The following is a 25,151-nucleotide window of genomic DNA, read 5'->3' as shown; positions in this document are numbered from 1 at the left end:
GTCCTATCCATCAAAATTTTCAATTTATACTCCAATTCAAATACATGCTCAAGAAATAATTAAGAGAGAAACTGACACGATTTCAAATTGTCGGTCCACCCTAGCAACTACCCTAATAGAATTATTATGGCGTCGTAAAGGGGCCGGCGACAAGGCCAGGTAAATGCCGACGTGATTGTCCGCTCCTAACATTTGGGCCAGACGCCCAATTAGAGGAAATTGTTTTGTCTATTGCCTTTTGATTTGCCATTTCTTATTCGACTGATAAAGTCGCTTCTTGCTTGAATTTAGATTAATCGTATACTATTATTCTGTTATGTTAAATTGGATGAAATTTTTGCTATGCCAGATTGATCAATTAGGGTGTGTAAATGCTTTTTTGATGATAACTATGCAGCCAAGAGATGCGAAATGAATGATTTGTAAGATTTGTCTCATCTTGGATTAGTACCTATTATAACTGAAAAAATTTTACCCGAAAGAAGTTGGGGCGAGCAGCTAATAGTAAAAAATGTATATATTAAAAAAATTGTAACTTTTAGTTTTATTCAAACCGTTAAAAAAATATCTGTATATATACCTAGGTACCTACGGCGTACCTACTACGAGAGCTGGTACGAGAAGAGTTTTGTACCACTATAAAATATTTAAAAATCTATTATGCCTATCATGCTGTAAATATGTAATAGCCCTTTTAATAAACAGATTTTTTCTTACATGTCAAAAATCAAAAAGGTGACGCTAATTCCCGTTTTTCTGAAAGCACATAAAGTTGTTCCTGCGCTTCTCTCTCGAGTTAGCGTATTATTTTGAATCGCAAACTATAATATTTCTCCTTTGGCTGGTAGTCTTATTGGAAATTTTCTGTCATTCCAGATATTCGGTCACTTCATATGTATCAATTTTAATTTAAAGTTCACAAATCAAATACAGATGACTAAAGATAGAATCAGCGTTCCGTGTCGTATTCAAAGAGTACCATCTTGCCATCTTTGAGTACGATAGCATCAAAATTCACTAATAAGTTAATGATTGGATACCCCAAAATAGCAATAACTAACAAAGACCTCCTTGTCTATAATCAAACATAGAGGCTATTGTTTCAAGATCAAAATAATTAACACCGATACACCCGTTAACACCATTCCCCAAGCCAAATATTGTTTCAATTAGTGCAAGACAATTTTCTTTATGGGTCGGACGCTCCCTGTCCCCATTCTGACATCACCATGGGGTGGTGGGGTTGAATCGCTGAAAGCCAAACCTTCAGGACAGTTGAAATCACAGCGCACCTGACAGCCCGACGAACGCGCTTACAATTCGCGCCTTTTTTAGTGTCATAAAAAAAATTAATACATTTTTTTTTAATTTAGTTTAAATGGTGTTGCTAGATTTTAAAAAGTGATACCATTTTCTGCTTGAAAATGAAAACTGCATCGTTAATTTTGCTGGCCGTTTTATGCGCAGGTAAGTTTTAAATATATTTCATGGTATATTTTTATCAATTATTTTTTTAGTTTCCTAGGTATAGAGATTTGTAATTAAATTGGCTCTACTACCGAACACGCGAAAATTTTCAACATAACGGTTACAATTACAGTCGTCTGATTTTTCTTTACTTTTTTAATTTCTCAACAATCATAACTATGTAAAGAAATATAAATAGCGAAAGTTGTAACTTGTAGAGTGGTAGAGCACTCAGTATTTGTAAAGTTTAGCACCGGGAACTTAGAATTTTCCATAGAAAATGCAGATACTAATAAGGGACTTATAATAAAAACTTAAGACAAAAGCACATGCTTTATTGGGCAAAAATAATCTTTGTAAGTAGCTGCCTTTTAGCATTTAACTCTTTCTTTATCATGGAAAACTAAACTCAAGACGCATAGAGGACCAAAAGAGGATGAGATGATATTTTGCATAACAACAATAAAATTGCAAAATTCCTATAATTTAAAACGTTTTTTAACAAAGTTTAAAAATAATCCATTCACTGTTAGCTTGATTTAACCATACATTTTATGTTAACGAAATTCAACTTGCTAATTAAATTAAGTATTATAGTAACCTTTTCGTTCACAAATCGTTTTCCCAAGTTATTTATTGGCCCGTATCGGTATATAATTTATCAAGATAAGTTTAATCTGCCCGGAAGAGGGCGCCCAAGCTTTTAGGTCACTTCCGATTTGCTATTAAACCCGTATCCGAAATATTGTAAGTCAATTTATCGCCAATTATCGTATATCGCTTGAAATGGATAGTCTACCTTAATATTATGCTGCAGGGAGTAAGTAAGATTATTATTAGAGCGGTTATACGAACGTTTAACTACTGGTTTAATTATATTATCTATGGTTTAGAAATATTTCATGTTCACAATTAAATTTTGGATTTGCTATATTGTTGTAAACGTAAAAGAAATGTACTTCGAGCACACATAATATATGAATGGTTTATCTTCTAATTGTAACGCATTTGTATTGTCTCAACATATTGCATGTAAAACTTAAAATTGTTCATGAGCACTTTATGTATAGAAGTCCTATGTCCTAATAACTATACACATAACACAACAATACACAACATGCAATATTTTGTGTAATGTGTATAGAGTAATTCATCAAAGATACAAGGCCCATGACCGTCATAAAGATTTAATTTGTATGAACTAAGATTAACTTATCATTATGTGCTCGGCACACACGCTTTTTTCAAACTTTTCCCTTTTTATCTGGAACGGCTCGACCGATTTTGATAGGACTTTCACTGAAAGATACTAGATGTAACAGAATATGACTTTTTTAATTTGAATAATAGAATTATTTTCACAAAGCTAACAACTAATGACCTATTGAACCTCATAATGTGACTTGGCTAGAGACGGATTCTGCTAATGTACATTGTAAAATTATTTTATTTTACTCGGAAATATCTAACTTCAAAAAATGTCGATAGGTGACGCTAGGCGCCAGTTGTAACGCGGAATTTTCGCGCAAAAACGAAACTAACACTGCGTGTGGCCAGACACGCACTTGACCAGTTTTTATAGCGGATACTCACTTAATTTTATATGTATATTCTTGAGCAGATCCGTCGGTTGTTATTAATTGCAATACATTTGAATTTTTATTTTTGAAAAAGCTGTGAAAAAGGTTTGTCCACAAAAAAACAATAACAGAAATATCGTGGATCAATGTCATCAATGTCTTCGATAATAAGCTAGTTAATTACTTATAAATAAATTATTGATTACACATTATAGGTATATTTTAACCAAAAAACGGTTTTGTTACCTACGTTATATTTTAAACAAGTTAGTCTCACCATTTGCTTAAGCTTTAAATTAGTAGGTAGAGTTTTTAAATATGGACAAATACATTTAAAAAAAAAGATTTAGCGATGCGATGAACTTTTTAAATTAAAAAAATATCACATGACGCCAATGACCTATTATACTAGTAAACGCGGCATACGCCAACATCATTGCACTAAAAAACAGCGTAATTAATACATACCTACTTACTAACGCATTATCATCAATACAGTTGTTCTCTCTTTCACTCTCACGTACGAGACATAATACATGTCTCGCTCATGTACTTCGTAATAACAACTGCCGATTAAAATATAAAAAGAACGTCCAGCCACGACGCTGAATGGTGCGTGACTAAGTGAAACTCGGGCACTTAGCTGAGTTTTTTCTTGCCAAAATAGAGAGCGGGTAACGTATCTAGCTTTTTTATATATCATAGCATGACGCTGGCCAAATAGATTACCTCTCATGATCCTTAATAAATAAATCATCATGACTTTTTTCATATTATTATTGTCAGGATGGAATGGATGCATGGAATTTCTTTACATTCATACGATACAAGTGAATCTGAAAAAAGTACACTCATTGAAAACATATTAAGTTTTTTTTAGTTAATACAACACTACCGAATGAAATTGTATCGGTGTCGCTTTCCATAAAGCTTTCAAGGCGAAAGCTTTTACACAAGTGTGACTAGTGCAACCCAGGATGTGAAAAGGATAGCGATAGACTTGGGATCCTGATTCCCGGGACTTGAGACGTGATCCTGAGAAATATCGACACTTTTGTTCCCGATGTACTAGGCAAACATGAAATGGTCGAAGGATGTACGTTCCCGACGAATTTTTTATTTTCTTTTTGAGCCTTCGTGGTTCGTTAAGACCCGCTCTTATCTCGGAAGCTATAATTATGTACTATTTGAACGTCAGGTAATAATAGGTTCTTAGCGCCAGTAGTTCCACGGATAAAATACTTTACCAGTAGCGGTACATAAACCGTTAATAATTTTCTGACATTAAAAGCTACAGAATATCTAAGAGCTTCAGATACAAAATATTCATCGTAGACACACGAATTTAGTTTAATTTTTATTTTGTAGCGTACATGAAAATTTTATTCAGCTGGCTGCAACTAGAATAGATACTACTATCAGTATAAGTATTGTTTTATTTAAATTTTTAACACTTGCACCGACACAGCTCCACCTGATTCTTCTAAATTATTTCATTTAAATAACTACCTAATTGTTAATTTGACACTTAGATAACTCACGTATCATCTTAACGAAAGAATAATCATGGCAATTGGCACTTACTTTAATGTCTCAATGGGATCGTAAAAGCCAACGCTGAACGCATGCTATATAAGGTACCGAAGGCGGCGCCCGCCACTCCCCTGACATTATCCGTACCCCATAAAAATAAACTTCGACTAGGGTAACATCACCAGCGAGGGTTCGTAAAGGCCACGCCGCACCCTATAAATCCAGTTTCTTCATTTCGCTGATGTCCTACTAACCCGTTTAATGGCTTGCCAATTTTTTTTTGCATGTTTGTGAATTTATTCAATGCTCGAATGCACACATATTACAGCTGGAAATATTCTATATTTCTTAAAAAATAGCAAGCTTATAAATACCATCTCTAAATCCTCTTTTAGTACATATTTTTTATACATATAGAGTTATAGATTCCCTCTAGTACAGTATCATTAGGTATCTGTGCTCTACATAATTAATGAGGCACACCGCACAATGCACATCTTTAAGTTGCGTCTTGTATAAAATTTAATGTAGAGTTTACTGCTCTCTATAATTTCGAGGTATAGAAAAGTAGAGTTTTAGAAATAGAGCTAGAATTCCGAAAACTTTATATTCAGAACAATATGTGATAAAAGACAGAAAAGTTTCCGATTCTGGTTAATTGAAAATAATCACTGTCTCTGAGAAAATAGTCAGATGACGACAGACGAATTCGTGAGAAGATTGCTCTTTCATGAATTAGTTATTGTTTTTTGGGGCTAATCCGTATTGTTAAAGAACTGTGTCATATGTGAAGCTTTTGATCCTTATGGAAAACTAGCGGTCCGCCCCGGCTTCGCCCGTGGTACATATTTACGTTTTCTCTACATAAGAACCATCCTCGTACTTCAAGGAATATAATAAAAAAAGAATTATCGAAATCGGTCCACCCGTTCTCGAGTTATGCGCTTACCAACACATTTTGCGATTCATTTTTATATATTATGGAAAATTAGCGGTAACTCGCCTGGTTTAGAATTTAAAGTATAATTTTAATATAATTAATTGCGAAAACATAATTCTATGTATTGCTATGATGGTGTCACATTAAAAACAGCAAATGATATTATCATAGACAAATATTAAATTATATTAGTCCATGATATTATCTGCCTAATTTTCTGAAACAGTATAAAACTATTTTACTATAATATTTTATACCTTACAAGGATAATAATACACTTCAAATGTTTTAGGGAATAAAATATAAATTACCTTAATTAAGTTCTTCAACTACATAGGTATATTATATAGGTACGTAGGCAGTTTTTAGTTACTTAATTTTTAGGTCAGCGTGTCATAATTTGGCAAAAGGGTCACGTCAATCGACACATTTCGTGACCAACGCAATAAAAAGCTGGCTCGTCTTCATGTCAGCTATTATGTCCATCTAAAAGTTTTGCTGTTTAATGATAATTATACCAATGTATTTTTACATTAACTTAATTAACATGTTTTTTATCCGACGTTGTATTTTGTAACCAAATTGAATATAATAAACACAAACGCCTCTACACCAATCAACCGGTTGTTTCCCCCACACTCTTGTATTGTATGCAGCGTGTGAGCAGTATAGCAATACTGCAGTTGAAGGAGAATGCACAAAGCGGGTCGATGCACTTCACAGTGACACCACCGAGTGACTCTGAGCGCCTGGTGCATTGGCCGCCGCGCTCAACCCGTTACGATGCCCACTTGGCAACGCACGGACAGACCGACAGAGATAAACTGGCCACTTGACCAGTTAAGTTTAACATCAATATTGACTTGACATTAAAGTTAACCGATATCTTAAACATTTCTTAGTTTTCTTGATATTCAAATTTTCTTTTTTTATTGTCAATGTTCTGAATTTAAAATAAATAAATGTCAAAGTTACGATTACAAAGCTACAGTGCCACAAACTTATCTGACCCGGTGGCAAAAACTGGAACTACGTGCCGCCATTTTGAAATGTCACATTTTCACAGACTTTTCATACGAAATATTTTGTTTATATAAAAAGAAAGCGACATCAGTGACACCGTCACCGGGTCAGATAAGTTTGTGGCACTATACCTAAATTGTGGCTCTTCAGTATGTCATAAGTCATAAGTCATAACCGTTACTTTTGATAGAGCTAAGTAAAAATTCTATCTGATTTTATTTTGAATTATGAATATCAATGTAATAATAACAGATAGTTTTTTTGTTTGAAAACGATTCAAAATCAACGATCAACAATTTCAAATATTCAACTCTTGTCAGCTTTTTGTAGAAGTAGATCCACAATAATCTCTACATAGAGCAAAGCTTTCTACCAAAAACCGCCATTCTTTTTTCGAACTCTGGTGCAAACTGCTATCCTAGTGAGTTGAATTCAGACATTTTCAACCCTTTCTGAAGTAGAGTTTTTTAAATTCTTGAAGAAAGTATGAAAATAAAAAATAATAGAGATTAATTTTATCTGTGAATTTCAGCATAGTCGGCGAATAGGTACAAAATAAGAATAATTTCTGCCATATAGAATAAAATACATTATTAATTGTTGTTACACTGATAAACTAATACATAATATATTTATACATATACGTTTACATAATACATATATATCTTTCCTTATTCAAAAAATATTTTATATTTTCATTTTTAAGTATAACTATTATCACCGAAGATTGGTCCCCTGCTATCCATCTGTTTTGTAATATGCATCTTATTAACTTGACCACAAAGGAGCAATTGCTTTGAGAAACGGTGTTAATTTAAAAGTACCTTTTTGTTTTTGACAGCGTATGACGTAGAGCCTGCCTACAATGGCCCTTCCAAGCTCAAAAGCCCTTGCGCATTTGCTCCTTGAATATATGTGTTCCTGATACTTCTTCGATCTAATTACGCATATCATTATGTCATTTTTTACCTTGTTTTTTTATATTCGTCCTTTTCCTTCTAAAGGTAGAAATAAAAGTTTGATCCTTTATTATTTATTCCTTTGAAATTTAAAAAATGTATCAATGGTTTTTCTATTGAACAAAAATATTATTTATTGACACTTTTATTCACTGATTATGTTTTGCTATTTTTAATTTACTATTAAAGTTTAAACCATTTCTTGTTTTTTTATTTGCCGGCTTTTGGCAAAGTCCCAATACACTCACTCGCTGTTATGACTTGTGCGCAGACGTGAAAGCGGCTAAGGATAGGCTGTCAAATATATACATACCTATAGCTATTTATGGACGTTGCTGTTTCACCTGAACCCGAACCAATCCCTACAACTTTGAACCTATTGGAGAGTATTGATTTCTGGTCAACTCAGCTCCTCGACAATCATGTAGTCTTGGTATTTTCCGAACAGTTTGACGTTATCGGAAATCACCGATACTTCCCAATCGACGTCATTATTTATTAGTAAGGACGGGTGTTGTAGATATCGACAAAATATAAAATTAAATATTATAATGTAAATTATTATTATTTTACTTGTCAAAGTTCAATGGTTGATTTTATGTGCTTTCGTAGTTACAATAATTATGTTATTTTGGTTCTTAATGTAAAATAAATATTATAAATAAAAGGATTTGAAAATAGTACCTACTAGATAATTATTATTCGGTTATCATAATATATGAATAATATCAATTAATTTGGTGTGTTGTAATAAAATGTTTATTTATACAACATCAAAATATATAAGTTTATATGCATTAATAATAATTAAATATTTATTAATCATTCATCGATTCCATTTTTCACTCGATTACGAGCCACCACAAACATCGAATCACACCGGGATCGCAGAAATATCAGGAGTACGTCTGTGCGTACAGATTTAAACTGTCAACCTATTACAACTCCTGTAGATAGTATTGAATTTTTACCCCAATGGCAATTGGCAAATAAAGATTTATTTATTTTAAAGATTTATTGAAGTGAAAACTTCTTTAGCGGCGTTGGGTATAAAATCTTAAACTCGCGTCAGGACACGTGGCCTGATCGAAAAAGCGTAAGACGGATGTTTTTTTTTTAGCCCTTATATTCCATGCGTAAGCGGTAAGACGGATGCCATTCCAAAATATCAAACATGCTGAACGTTAATAATCAAGTTTTCACTTCTGCCGGCACTACCGGAGTGCAACCCGTCTTTTTTTTAATTATTATTTTTTTTATTACATCTACTTACTTACGGCCTTACTAACAAAAAGTTAAACAATGGATAAATTTCTACCATTTTCTACCATAGGCTATGTCCTGCTCTTGCTCACATGAAACGTCAATCAATGGGTAACATTTTATTAGTAAGACCGTTATTATTTAATTAATAATTGCAAAAATGTATGTTTATTCTTGATTATTTAACTTTCGTCATATTATATTCAGACTCTACAAGGCAGAGTGACAATAGCGGATGGCTCTACGTAGTTAAAAATAACTTATGTATTACAAATTAATTATGTACCATTATTTTAATTTTATTGTTATCATTTGTTTTTTCGATGTGGATTATTGTATTATATTTAATTTACCTCTATTGCCGAAGAAAATTAAATTAAAAAATTTGCATTTTCATAGCTTAGCTATTATTAATATTCTGTGATAGAGTCGTAGAAGTTCCTTAACATTATAATATAATTTTCACCATTTTAATAGTGTGAAATCAGAAATGTGGAATCGCATCGTCGCGTCGTAATACTTACGAGTGAAAATAAAATTAAATAAATAGGTTATTAAGTAAATATCATATTATTATTAAGTGAACAATCTATGACATAGATTCTATGTCATTGTGGGTAATACACACTATAAAAATGCTCACATTATTCACACCTACATAAAATTTAAATCCCAAGTTAAGTCACGTTTAGTATAAAAATTTAAATGATTAAATTAGGTATATTTTTTTTTATTTGCTTATATAAATATTATTGAGTAGAAGAATAAGTTATTAAATATTTAGAAATTGATTTTAAATTAAATAATGAATTACTTGATTTAAACGAAAACCAAAAATATATTTTAGTCTTATATATAAAAATGAATCGCAAAATGTGTTGGTAAGCGCATAACTCGAGAACGGGTGGACCGATTTCGATAATTCTTTTTTTATTATATTCCTTGAAGTACGAGGATGGTTCTTATGTAGAGAAAACGTAAATATGTACCACGGGCGAAGCCGGGGCGGACCGCTAGTTATAATATAATGTTCACCATTTTAATAGTGTGAAATGTGGAATCGCATCGTCGTAGGTATACTTACAAGTGAAAATAAAATTAAATAATTAGGTTATTAGGTAAATATCATATTATTATTAAGTGAACAATCTATGACATAGATTCTATGTCATTGTGGGTAATACACACTATAAAAATGCTCACATTATTCCCACCTTACCTACTTAAATTTTAAATCCTAAGTTTAGTATAAAAATTGAAATGATTAAATTGTTTTTTTTTTGTCAATATAAATATTATTGAGTAGAAGAATAAGTTATTAAATATTTAGAAATTGATTTTAAATTCCATAATGAATTACTTGATTTAAACGAAAACCAAAAATATATTTTAGAATGTAGAGCAACAAATTATCATTTTATTTTCATAATTTTGAACGTTAAAACTTAAAAAAAAAGACGGGTTGCACTCCGGGAGTGCCGGCAGAAGTGAAAACTTGATTATTAACGTTCAGCATGTTTGATATTTTGGAATGGTATCCGTCTTACGCATGGAATATAAGGGCTAAAAAAAAACATCCGTCTTACGCTTTTTCGATCAGGCCACGTGTCCTGACGCGAGTTTAAGATTTTATACCCAACGCCGCTAAAGAAGTTTTCCCTTCAAAAAAATTGTAGAATGTAGAGTTAAAATTCATTTTAATATTTTTTTTAATTTGAACTCGTTAAATTTTGAATTGAATATTCGAATAAAATTTGTATTGTAATTGTATTAGTATTTTAAAATAAAATAATATATTCATTCAATGCCCGCCAGTTTCAATACAGTCCGTAGGTAGAGAAGGGCGACGGCCGCGGCAATGCGTACAATCTTGCGTAAGGTTCCTTCGCACGATTGGTCGAAGTCGCCACGCCCATTGCGTAGCTAAACCTTGAAAGTCTTCGAGCCCTTTGACGGCCCTTCGCAAACTCTTCATACGTTCTGTGTTCCTAGTAACTTGTGTTTTATTATAAATAATTTAAAAGGGCTTTCGCCACATTAAACAAACAACAAACCCTTCATTGGTATTAAAATTTACTTTTTTACCAATAAGAGTTTTATTAACATTCCGTGCTAGCACGCTATTGGACAAACACATAACAATCACATTTTAAGTGTGACATTGTTGAATTATTCACTGAAACAAAAAAGGCTATTAACATGCGTGGTAATTAAAACAAAATTGTGAAGGGCCATGACGATGGGCGATGAGGCAAGGAAGGTGTAAATTGGAAGGGATCTTCTTAAATAACAAAATAATGGGCATGTCACTCCCAATGACTTTGTATACCAGGATAGCATAAGTACTAAAGGGTTTATAAGAAAGGGCGTTTTGAAAGGTATTTTTGGTTCGTTGTGCGTTGTACCGCGTCCTACGGCATGCGGCAATGTTGTTAAAGCGATACCTTCACAGGTATGAAACATTTACGAACGATTTACGTATGATCAAAAGAAAACTCCGTTTTATGAAAAAAGAAACTAAAGATGTAGGTACATAGTATAGTATTAATTTATGTCTTTTTAATTCCTGATGATAAAAAAGGAATGAGTATAATTCAACATTCTGAAGTCTCGGCTTAGACTTGGACTGTAAAACCTAGAAATGACAAACATAGAGCATTGATAGAGCAAAATGTAACGGCAATACTTAAATATCGCTGAAAAATTATATAAAAAGTCTTAAACATCGCTTAGCATTCAATCTCTAAAGAATTAATATTTATAAGGCTCTATCATCCAGTATGTGTTACAATTTCGATCATTGAATAACGTGAAAATCTTTCTTATGAAAAATAAAATGAGAAACTCTATCTCTCTCTCTCTCTGTCTAACTTCTTATGCCAAACCTGTGTACAAAGATGGCCTCACTTGAATCTCATGGATCAGGGTAACATAAATATTAAATAGTCTTTAGGAATGTTCTCGAATTCCAGAGTTTATTTTGAAACACTTGTTCTTTATCATAAGTAAATTAACTATAATTCTTATCCAGAATAAGTGATATAATTGTTTATGACATAATTTATTTCACGTTTATTAACTCTATGGTTGCTGCTATAAGCCCAGTAGGTATTTTTTTACAGAGTGATAAGCAAAATATGAAAGTACACTCATATCTGTTGAAATATGTATGAATAAAATCTTACAGTCATATATAAGAAAAAATTAACTTATTGTTAAATTTTTCGCTTCAAAACATGAAATAACAAAAGTATTTGTAACTTACGTTATTAATTTTATAATATTTTTTATTTTTATGTTAAAGAACAAAACGCGTTGTAGCGTATACATATTATTTCAGTTTACAATATTGCGAGGAAGGGAAGCGGGCACACATACACGTATACTTCAACGCAACTGTCTACAGGCAGTTCCACATACGCAACGTTACGAACTCCACCCTTATTAACCTTGTCGGGCGGAGGGTTACACACACGAGCTCCACACATGTGACGGTTTTACTCCACGTTACTCATGCTACCCTGGTATATGTAGCCCACATGTTAACCCTTTCGGACACGTGGCTACACACATCCAACCTGTCCTACATACGTACATTTTTTTATTTTATATCAAATCAAATAACTTTATCAATCGTGTTGTATTCCCTACGGCCTACATGGAATAATATAATTGTATTATTAATTTTTATACATTTTTCATCTTACAATGAAGACTTATTAGAAAAATATTAAATATGTAATTATTTTAGCTCTATCACAGATTCTCTCTATGTTGTCACGACGCGTCATTATACCACGAGTCCAATGTTATTCGCAAATCACCTTTATGCAATGACGCGTCAACAACATCCATTGCACTAGAGTTGCAGCACTTCCAAGGAGTGCAACTTGTCCTACATTTCACTATCAAGTTCAACAGCTCTACATGTTCTCACTCTTTTCCTCTTGTTCCACAACTGTAATGCTATCCTACTTCGTGAAGCAGGGAACTGAGCGAGAGGTTTAACTGAGCGTTAAGATGTTTTGTTTCATCCATTATTAAGTTTTACTTATCTTGAAGATTACTTATTTCTCGGCAAAACTAAGACTTCTAAATAACTTCTAATTGCTTCTTTATTCATAACAAACGACACTATGTGCTAATATGTTATAATAGACTGATTCCTAACCGAAAATATTTCTTCCCATTAAACTTAGAATCCATTTACATTAAAAAACATCATGTAGAGTAAGTAAGCGAATGCGGTATTTATATTACTTACGTTTCCAGCATGTATTCTCACAATATTACGAACGAATTGTTAAATGCATTCAGTTTATGCGGCTCTAATAACACACACTCGAGATCAGCCTACGCAATTTAATTTCTGCATAATCTTACAGTAAATTTTTTTGTGTTCAATGAAAAATAACAGTTTACAATTACATAATTAGCTTCTATTACTCTACAAAGACTCTACAATTTTAAATAATCCAAATATATTTTAATAATAAGTATGAAAAACAAATAAAATAGATAGTATGTTAATAGTTGATTTTCATTTATTTCAGATGCTCCATATTCTTAACTTACCACTACTTTTGTACCTACCAAGGAAGCATTAACAAATTGAATTGTACATCATTTAATTTTACTAGGATAGTATAAGTTTGTAAGTTTTATGGACCATTTGTGAAATACCTTCTCATATGCATTAGAAACCTATTACATAGTTTGTGAATCATCCACCTCTACGATTTTAAGTGCGCCTAGTACTTGAAATATATTTTGCAAACTATTATTTGGAACTTCCATGGAACAATTCGAAAATAATTCATATAATTTCTTTTACTTGAAGTATTATCCTCACTTATTTTATGATGATGGTAATAATATTGTAAAAAGGTTAATTTACGAGTTTCACGTGAATTCAAATTAACTACAGTTATTGTTTCAAAATTAACGTCTTAGTTTAATACAAGCTACTTATGGATAAAATTATTATTTTTACCATTTTTACTAACAAATTATATTATTATTTTTACTTAAGTATATTTTCTTTTTGCATAATGCCCCTAGCATAATCTAGGGCGGGCGGGCGGACTCTAGGGCGTCAGTTCACAAAATACTTGCGCGTTTTTACGGTTTGTTTTTAAATGTAAGACTTTAGAGATAGGAGAAGAGACTTGATTTATTTTAATTGGGTAACAGTTTATGATACCATCGAGATTATAGGCAATAGGCATACGACCCGATGATTTTCTATATGGTAAAAACCACATGTAGGAAACAATTTATTATCTGCAATTTTTTTTATTTTAACGTGACTTAAAAATGTATTCTAACAACATCGATCGAAATTGAATTGAATACATATCTCAAGGTATTTAAACGCAATGACAATTGACCTATTTTTCTGTATATATGTATCTTGTACAGTGTGCGTATCCTCTAAATCCCTTTCTATCCCATGCTATCCTGGTATAAAAGTGACGTCATTTAGCGCTGTTCTCGTCCTGCTTCACTTTCTCCATAAATAAAAACACGAATGCGTCATTTCTCTATTTATAGTTTATTATGAAAGGTCATTTATATCAGTTAATAAACCCATTGCATTTAGACACATTTTTTAATCAAACCTAAAAAAGTTAAAGAAGTCATAACTTTTCAACATTTTCAATAATTATCCAATAATTTTAATTTTTAAGCTATGCTTCATTTATTTTATTTTTTTATAAATTTTATATGTATTATATAATTATTGGTATTTAATATTTCTTACCAAAGTAGTAAGAAAACATGATCCATAATATACTCCGAAATGCTATGAAAGTCTTAGTATGTAACTTTAAATTCATGGATTGCGTTCATATTGTGTCCCTTTACATGTTTAATATTATATTGTATTTGATAGAGACGACATCCTTATAAGTTTTATTTCACCATAGAACGTTTTGTCTCTTTCGATTAAGGGTAGAGTATGTATACTAGAGCCATTATGATACATTTAACAATAATCCTTATTAGTCTACCTTAAAGTCTATACTCATACAACAAATGCTACAGAAATTTTCAAACGATAGCATGTTCCCCCGCCTTGACCGTGGCTATCCCTCGCCGTATTGTCTGGTATTGTTCTCTCCAAACTTTTATCTCCATGCGACCCATATACCCCTGGTACAAAAAGGGAGCAAACCATTGTTCTCACGCACACGCACTTTTTTATTATCTGTTATCATTGAAGGTCCGTCCGTCCGGCTTTAATTTAACGCTTTCATTCCGGTTAGGATAAAATGAAAGCTCGCTCTCAGGTAATAAGGTTCTTTCTTGTAATTTTGAGTAAGTGCAGTACAGTTGATTGATTTGTAACTTATACTTCATCTGACAATAGGTTTTTTATGTTCTTTTTTTTATTTTATTTAGTTATGGATGCTTATTTTATGCAAATGCTTTTATCCGTTATTGTTGTTATGGTAAGCATAATACTCACAGTTTTTTGAATAAATAATTAATAAACAACTAACAGCAGCCTGGTTCATTTAATTAAACTGGTGAACATGGTGATAGGTTATTTTTAAATTTTATTTATATTATTTTCTTTTAATAAAAAAAATATAGATTCTGTTTTTTATTTAATATAACTCTATAATCGAAGTTAATATAGTTTTAGTACAGAGTTGTATCAAGTGAGCGAGTATAGCGTGTTTTAAAACATTATGACGTCGCGTCGTACTATCGCATTGCAAGTTGCAAGTTGCAACGCAACGATGTGAATGCCCGGCGCGAGGGTGCAACGCACTTCTGACTGATGTCCTTGAGCCGATCCTTTCGCAGGATGACGACACGCACAAACCTCTTACAGTAATGTGCTACCCTGGTAGCCACAGGATATTTTGTCCCTTTGGGACAGCGCCTACACGTCCTAAGGGAAGGGTCTTGGACCGAAAAGGACCTTTCATTGACTTTTACTGTTTTATTTTGTGCGCAATATACGTCACTTGTTCTACAGCCCAGTGCTAGATAATAAGGATTATAATTATTATATCGAATGATGCGTATTTTAAATACAAAAAATTGACAAAAAAACGCGACTCTTGTGAAAACGTATGAGATAAATGAATCATAAAGGTTTTGGAAATGTAAAGACAATTTATGATATTATGTTTATTTTACATAATAAACAACTATAACAAGGACTTAGTTTTTACTATGATCGTCATATACGTGTTGTTTTTGTTTGATAACGCATGTCGATGAAAGGGAAAGGGACTGAGTGTATAACCTCCTAGTCTGTCCTGCGTCCCTATTGTTTGTTGACGTCATCTCAATCTACATCCCTTGGGTACCTCCTAAGTTCGGGTTGGTTGGCTGGCTGGCTAGCTCTAGTAAATATGCTCTATTCCTGGAACGCTTATATCATGTTCATGTATGATCTACAATAGAAATATTATATTCACCATTATTAAAGGCCTAATTTACAAAACCCACACATTTTGTACAATTTGAAAATATTTAGAATATATTTATTTGCATAATTCTGTCTGTTAATTAAATATTTTAATTCTATACCTTATTTAATTTGTTAAGACCAACAAAACGTTAACTCTAGGCCACATCCCTATTATTTACATGTGTGAATGAAGGTTACATTGTGTGCGAGTTTGTATAGAGCGCTTGTAGTCCGTAGCGTGACGGAGAGAACGCGCACCCTCTGTTTTCCCTGTCCCACTCGAGAGCTTTCCGAGAGCTTTTAACCTTTGTCGCTCCTATAATGCTCTGTTATCCTGGTACATTCCCGCGTCGTTAGCTCTGCTGTCGCTAGCCGCTTTCTCCTTCTCATGGATATTTTTTACACGTTCACCGCGACAGAGATAAAAGGATAGCCGTCGCATTCTATCACATGTCGTTTCATCCTAATAGAAGCTGCATGAATTCTAAAAGTAATTTGTAAGTAACTGCATTATTGAAGTGAAACTTCTTTATCGGGGTTGGAAAAAAATTTAGTGTAACATTTTTCCGTTACGCGCCATCTTGTTTTTATCCCTACCACGCGTTATTGACGTATTTCAGTAAAGTTGCATATACATAGTAAATTATTTTTTGAAAAATAAGGTCATAAAGAAGTTTCACTTCTTACGTGTGTACACTAGTACACGCACACATTTTGAAGTAAAACTTCTTTAGGCGCGACTAGGGAGTAACTCAGATTTTTTTTCTGACGGAAGTAACGCTGTGTAGTTTCCGCCATTTAAAAATAATAATTCTGATTGGTTGTAAGTATATGTCATATACTACACGCTTCTTGACTTATACGCCAGCTAGTGGCAAATATCATAATCAATTAGGATTATTTATTTTCAAATTTTCAAACGGATCAATTGTGAATAGCAAAGTGAATGAAAAATTCAACAGTTTTAAAAACATTATTTTAAATTGCAAAATTTTTTGAAAATCTCTCAATATATATACTTGTTTATTTATTACTTTTAATATAAGTAAATTAAAAATAAATTTTCTGACAATTGCGACATTTTATAATATTCAATAACAAGGTTATATTGACATGTGCGTTTTACTTCAATCGCGCGTAAAGGTTACACGCACACACTTTTTTTTTTATATTTTTAGTACGTTTGTTATTGGTTTGAATAATTTATAGCAGCAAATGTAGCAAAAATGATATAAAAAAACTATTTTGTTCATAAAATGATTTAACAATTTTATACGTAGTATTCACATACCTACACTAATGATATACGATATACAATATGTATTTACCATTATGTTGAGTGTCATTTGTTATTTTATTTGTCCGTTATGGTGCTTGCTTTTATATTATTTGTAACAAAATAATATATGCAGTTAAATGAAGTTCAATGGATCTGTAAACACCTTGTGGATACCTAAACACCTTGGCACTTTGTAGGCATGATATAATTCATGAGTCTACGAAGAAAAATATAATTCTAAAAAGAAAAGTCATAATACCTACTTGGTATGCTGACGCCCATTTACTTATGATTTACAACATTTGTTCCAGAATGCAGCGGCGTGCGCATGTCCTACGTTCCCTCTACAACATCAGTAGCTACCACACAGATGACCCAGACCACGACACCTCCACTGCTGCAGGAGTTAACTCCCCCTGTCGCGGTGTGCGCGGAGGCAACTAGCAATACCACGCCGTTAGGCAGATTGCGGAATGCCATGAAGAATACGAGCTATACGCAATCGAACGGTTTCTTTGATGCCTTTCTTGTGTTTTACAGTGATGAGCATTTGGTAAGAGCGTTTTTACGTCGTTTAATTTGTACCTGCCTAAAATTAACATTTACATTTAAACATAAATCAAAAAGCAACGAACATACTTGTTAAAATTCTCTAAAATATATTCCAAGGCATGATAGTGCTGCGTGTAAATAAATGCAAGAAGTACTACACTATTCTAACGAATAGCTATAACATTGTGTGTCACTACAACGATAAAATTTAAATAAAAAAATTGTGCTCTTGCAGCTTATTGTTAATTGTAATGCAATATTACCAGAGTGAAGAGCCATCAGCAGACGAGCGTCGTCTCGAATACATAAGCGGTTGGGACGGGCCCGGCACAGCAGCCGTGGTGGCTGACGGTGGAGCGGCGCTGTGGGTTCCGTCAGCTTACTTCCGACGCGCCAGGATGACGCTGTCTTGTGCCTGGCTCGTGTTGGATGGAGATGATCCTAGTCAGCCTACGATTGCTGAGTGGATTGCTGTATGTCTTTTGACTGTTTTTTTTTCTTTGAAATGCTGCGAAAATCTATAATAATTTAAAGTATTTAGATACGTATGAATGTAACATCGTCAGAGCAAACTAAGATAGCCGCGAATAAATGCTTTATTTATTTGATGGATATCAAGTTGCTATTATTACGTTATAAATAGCAACATATTACATAAAAACCATTATTTTATGTATCTCTATGTACTTGAGTAACTTTATTTCTGACATATTTAAGGAACGACCCGGACGTAGTGGCCGCGTAGGTGCCGACGCGCGCCTCACCTCCATCGGTGAATGGCAAATGATCCTGTCCAGCTTGCAGCGTGAGAACTTACAGCTTATCGCCCATTCCACGTTGCTGGACCAGCTGTGGAATGAAGAGACAGATCCTGAGCGAAAACGACCTGAGTTCACGAGGGTAGTCGCTATGTCTCATAATCCGGAGTACGTAGGTAAGTACTAAGTAGTGAGTAACTGTCTGACCATAATAATTAATACAATAGGTAGATGAAGTTTGTTTTAGGGTGGTAATTTTTGTTGTAATACGTCATGTATTTTGAATATTATAATACATTAAATGATTTTTATATTAAATAGTATTTTATATATAGAGCAGGCTCCAAGGAGATGTTCGTTTGCAAAAATCGCGGACCTAAATCTGACTTCTGATATATATTGTATAGATCCCAGAAATCCTATAGACAGATGTTGCCAACCAGTTTTGTGGTCCCCCTGCCCGCACCCCGGTAATTAAATATGGCATACAAAGAAAAAAATAAAAATTTCCAAAACATGCCGTGTAGGGTATCAAATGAAAGAGCTTATTGAGTAGATCACGAATATATAGCATACTATATACATTTCTTACACTTTCTCTAAGATTTTTTAGAAAATTTACGAAAATGGTCCATTTTTGAGTTAACTTTAAACCACTATAGATTGAAAACTCATGAATATATTTTTTAAATTATTATTTTAAATAATTAACAATAGTCCATTGTTTATGATTCAATAGTTCGTAATATAATATAAGTGAGCTATGTGGTGGATTTGATGAAAATAACTATATACTATATGAACTTGAAAATATACTCGCCATCTTTGAATGCTCCCCCCACTCCCCCATGCAACTATTTCACTGTACGAAATATAAGGTTTAAAGACATTTATTCCCATTAAGACAATAAGTCACTTACATGAGAAACTTAATTTTAAACATAGGTATGTATAAAAAATAACATTCGTTATTTAAATATTTAGAGTAGGTTATTTACATTAGTTAAGTTAGGTTAGGTAGGTACCTACTCATTCATTGCATTCAAAGTTTGAGCGTGTGGTCTTCCAGGATGTGTTTCAATAATTGTTTTTTGAATACAATGAATGAGTTTACACTTTTCAATTTGCTTGGCAATCCGTTATAGAAACGTGCTCCCTCGTATGTTGCCGTTCGCCTTCCATAATTCGTTCGGATCTTCGGGAGGGCAAGATAGCTAGCTCGTCTATTAGGATAGTGGCGATTTGATGTTGAGAATAAAATATTTGTATTTATGTTTTTGTGTAGCGCTTTGTGGATGAACATACACGTATTATAAAAGTATAATTGTTTTAAATTCATTATTTTAGTATCGTCGTAGATTTTATTCGTAGAAGTTAAAAAAGGATAGTTAAAAATGATTTTAATAATTTTATTTTGTAAAATTTGTAGTGGCGCTAATTTATTTTTGTAAGCGCTACCCCATACTTCTATTAAATACATTAGGTGCGGTTTGACTAACGTGTTGTAGATGGTGTGGCGTAATTTATGAGGAATGCAAGAAGTGATATTACGCAGAGATCTAAGAAGTGCTGATAATTTATTTTTTAGGTGGTCGATGTGATAATTCCATTTTAGAGAGCTGTCGATTCGCAAACCTAGGTATTTCTCGTGGGTTTTCTGTTCTAATACAACACCGTTAATTTTAAGTGGAGCGTGTGGTGGAATAATTTTGTTCTGAGCTTTGAATTTAATATAACACGTTTTAGATATATTTATTGTTAGTAGATTGTATTGAAACCATTTATTTAATTTATTTAAATCATTTTGTGCTTGCTTTATCATGTCATGTATAGAGGGACCAAAATAAAACAGACAGGTGTCATCCGCATAAAGTGTTAGATGACCATTAATTAGTTTTAGATCTTGTAAATTATTAATATAAATTAAAAAAAGCAATGGGCCTAAAATCGAACCTTGTGGTATGCCACATGTAATTGGTAAGGGAATGCTATTGTAGTTATCTATTTTAACGATTTGTGATCGATTTTTTAAATATGATTTCAGCATATCTAGTGCTTTAGGTACCAGTAATGTTAATGGATGCTAATTTCTTTATTAGAAGTTCGTGAGAAACGGTATCGAAAGCCTTTTGTAGGTCAATAAATACTCCCAAAAATATTGAATCGTAAACAATGGACTATTGTTAATTATTTAAAATAATAATTTAAAAAATATATTCATGAGTTTTCAATCTATAGTGGTTTAAAGTTAACTCAAAAATGGACCATTTTCGTAAATTTTCTAAAAAATCTTAGAGAAAGTGTAAGAAATGTATATAGTATGCTATATATTCGTGATCTACTCAATAAGCTCTTTCATTTGATACCCCACACGGCATGTTTTGGAAATTTATTTTTTTCTTTGTATGCCATATTTAATTACCGGGGTGCGGGCAGGGGGACCACAAAACTGGTTGGCAACATCTGTCTATAGGATGTCTGGGATCTATACAATATATATCAGAAGTCAGATTTAGGTCCGCGATTTTTGCAAACGAAACTCCACTGAGAGTCCGGTCTAATAGGTATATGTCGCACCTTAAGTCATGAACAAGTTAGCCGCTTTCAAAACCACTATAAAAAATGATTGTAAAAAATTTACACTTTTCGATAGCTCTGATATTATTATTTGCATTAATTCTAAACCAAAAAAATCCTAACTACTAGTTTCATGTACCTACTGCAATGAATTAATTAACAGGTATGTCCTGGCAAGAAAAAGTTGCGGCTGTGAGGACAGAACTGCGCCCTGCTGGGGCGGATGCCATGATCGTAACTGCCCTTGATGAAGTAGCCTGGCTCCTCAATATCCGTGGCAAGGACCTGCCTTACGCACCACTGTTGAAGGCTTTCGTTATTGTGAGCAATAAGGATGTGAGGATGTACGTTCCGCCAGGGAAGCTGATGATGCCGGAGCGGGATTCGTTGGCGGCGTATAACTGTCATCCCAATGTTAATAATTGTACAAGGTATGGCCTATGGATTAGTCAACTTAATTTCTAGTGAGTTTCGAAAAATCATATGATTTTGAATCAACTCTGATATTGTTTGTTCATTCCTCCTATCGTACGTTTGTGGAAGTAGCTACTTCAAAAAAAATTGATGATAAATTTTAGCTGAAGCTTTTTCCGAATTAATTAACTTTTTTGTGCCTATAATATGATAACATGTAATATAATATTTGCTCGTAAAAAATTTTATAAATGCGATAATATACGAGCCCTTTTTCAATCAGAATCAATGACTACGGCATGGTGTATTCTGACCTCCGTCGAGCGCCAGAGACCAAGATCCTCATACCGACTGGAGGGACCTTCCAACGTGGAGCCTCTGCGGCCATTATGCAAGCTATTCCACAATCGAAACGAATCTTCCAACCCTCCCCCATCATATACTTGAAAGCTCAGAAGAACCCTGCCGAAATACAGGGCATGAAAAAGGCACATTTAAGGGACGCTGTTGCTATGTGCACTGTGTTGAATTATATTGAGAAGAAGGTAAAGGAAAAATTATTTACAGTTAGGTCTTATTTTTAATTTGCTGCTTTAATTAAAAAAATAACTTTTATTTCACTGAAATAATAATTAATTAAAATTATTAAAAGATGAATATGTACTGCGTCATGAAAAGCAGATCATAGTGAGATAAGATTACTTAACTAATTCTTTTCTTGACTTTTATCTATTAAAAAAATATATGGATATGTTTAATTTAATTGAAACCTCCTATTGTTGAAGGGAAAGTCGTTACTCTATGAGGCGATAGTGGCCGAGAAAATAGACGCAACCCGCGCCACTCAAGCAGGATTTCGTGGTCTGTCAATGCGAACAAGAGTTGCTTTTGGCCCGAATTCGGCTGAACCGGAATATACCGCTACTAATGCTACTAACAGACGAATATTCACTAACTCCACGCTTATTATACAGTCGGGAGGACAGTATGAAGGTATGGACTTGATTAAATTAAATTATGAAACATTGCCGCGTACCTACCTATGAACTTCCAAGTTCTGAAAATGGGCTTTATTTTAATTATTTTTGTAATTAGCTTTAATATTCGTGGAAATCGTAATTTATGTATTGTTTTACAATCATGAATCAGTAATTCCTTGTCGGTATAACCGAATATTTAATGCTAGAGGCCTAGTGAAATTTATTCGCTTAACCACATTATATGATCGGGTACCATCTGACATGTGGCGATGTAGTAATAATACTCCTGTATTTTTTTACATTATATTAGTATTAAAGTACACAACTTTAAATATCATTATCAGAGGGCACAACAGTAGTGACCCGCACATTACACTACGGCGTGCCATCCGCACAAGAGCGGCGTGCCTACACCACCGTGCTCCGCTCGCTCGCGGCGCTGTCCCTGCTGCAGGCGCCGGGCACGCTGCCCGCGGCCCACGCGGACCCCGCCGCTAGGGCCCCGCTGTGGGCACATAGGCAGGATTATCTGTTGCCTACAGGACATGGCGTGGGCGCGGCACTTAATCGACGAGAAGGTATGAAATATAGTGGTAGCAAATGTGAATGATTATTGTAAGTTTCGATTATGAAAACAATTAAAAAAATTGCATTGAAAAAGTACGAAGTGATTTGTTTATTTAAATTTTTATAACTATTACCTACACTTAAAACGTACCATGAGTAGTAGGTAACTACGTAGACCAAATTATAATTGATATTTGATACAACATTCGCTTTACCTACTTACTGATAATAGTATAACGAGTGTAACAAATAAACCAGAATATATATCTCTACATTACCTTTTTTATCACAGATCCTGTGGTCATCGATTACCGCCAAGATACAAACTTACACCCGTTCCGAGAAGGATATTTTATTACAAGCGGTAGATATTTATTTTTATTTAAATATTTTTTAGAAACAAAAGTAATAAAGCTTGTTTATGACCTTATAGACTACAGGCCCATGTTGAAAAAATTATGGGTCATTTGACCCACCACCTGACCTATCTAGAATGATATAAGAGCATAAAATAATAAGATTCAGCACTATGAGTACTATGACGTCACTCGTAAGCTGTCCACCTGAGTGCAGGTGAGAATTCGAAAGTTCAGGTAGAGATTTTCTCCCCTTGTCACCATGATTTTTGTACGGCGTTGCGGAATAATGGCTTAAAAGCAGTATAGAAATAGTATGACATAGATGCCGTACAAAAATGGTGGTCCACAAAGTCGGAATTTATTTTTATTTTTCGACAGTTGCCGGGGTAAATTTGGTCATTTGATTTTGTACGGCATCTGTGTCATACTATTTCTATACTACTTTTAATCAATTATTCCGCAACGCCGTACAAAAATCATGGAGACAAGGGGAGAAAATCTCTACCTGAACCTTCGAATTCTCATCTGCACTCAGGTGGACAGCTTACAAGTGACGTCATAGTGCTGAATCTTATTATTTTATGCTCTTATATCATTCTAGATAGGTCAGGTGGTGGGTCAAATGACCCATAATTTTTTCAACACGGGCCTGTAGTCTATTAATAAATTTCTAATCTAGAACCAGCATGGCACGAGTTTGGAAAATTCGGAGTGAAGCTGAGTAATGTGCTCGAAGTGATATCTCGGCCAGCAGGATTCCTGGGCTTTAGAGAAGCCACTCTCATCCCCTACGAGCCTAAGCTTATCGACCGAAATTTACTGACTGATTACGAGGTATGTACTGTAATGTTTTAATGTGTCTTTGCATAACATAAGTTATGTTCGTTTGAGTGTGAGAGTGAGAGTTCGTATGAATGTTTCAACGTTTAAAATATTAAGAAGGGGACTCTACTTTTGGAAGTCTTACATTTTCATGTAGGTAAACCTCCAGACAAGTTTAAAATAACATTGTTATTTTAAAACAAAAATTTAACCTATTTCTATACAGCTTTAAGAATAGAAATAGCAGTCAGGAATTTTCTACCAGCGAAATAATCTTCAAAATTGTTTTGAATTTATATAGTAAAACTAATTTCGCTTTATTTTTGCATTCCCTACCTTCGCTGAAAATGTATTTTTCCAATATAATAACCGAATATTTTTCAGATAAATTGGCTAAACGCGTACAACAAAAGAATTCGTACCACCATCGGACCAGAATTAACAGCACAGGGGCTCACAGACGTCTACTACTGGGTGATGAACAAAACTATAGAGATCGAATTGCCCTCAAAAATGAAGAAAACTGCCTCTAGTTCTGCCAATAAACATTTTATTGCAATCTTCATGTTATATTTCGTGTGTCTATGTGTTGCTCTTGTTCATTAAAATGTTGTGTTTATAAAGAAAAAGAGTGTTTATTTCTATT

The 25,151-nt window shown here is 33.5% G+C and overlaps 1 protein-coding gene across 1 annotated transcript; it reads left to right on the top strand.

Moving 5' to 3' along the window:
• The first annotated feature begins 1,299 nt into the window (after positions 1-1,299).
• Positions 1,300-25,151, top strand: LOC149905389 (xaa-Pro aminopeptidase 1-like). Its single transcript, XM_090106130.1, has 11 exons — positions 1,300-1,467; positions 17,788-18,029; positions 18,295-18,501; positions 18,746-18,962; positions 21,527-21,794; positions 22,061-22,322; positions 22,563-22,770; positions 23,102-23,335; positions 23,617-23,688; positions 24,363-24,517; positions 24,890-25,151. The coding sequence occupies exons 1-11, from the start codon at positions 1,425-1,427 to the stop codon at positions 25,109-25,111; spliced, it is 2,130 nt and encodes a 709-aa protein (XP_089962256.1). The 5' UTR covers positions 1,300-1,424; the 3' UTR covers positions 25,112-25,151.

This window comes from Colias eurytheme, chromosome 10 (genome assembly GCF_061535395.1).
Source record: "Colias eurytheme isolate Ceu_HAF_F1 chromosome 10, ilColEury1 Martin Lab GWU primary, whole genome shotgun sequence".
In the NCBI taxonomy this organism is placed as follows: Eukaryota; Metazoa; Arthropoda; class Insecta; order Lepidoptera; family Pieridae; genus Colias; species Colias eurytheme.
Note: the sequence above shows the minus strand (reverse complement) of the source record. Positions and strands in the feature narration are given on the sequence as shown.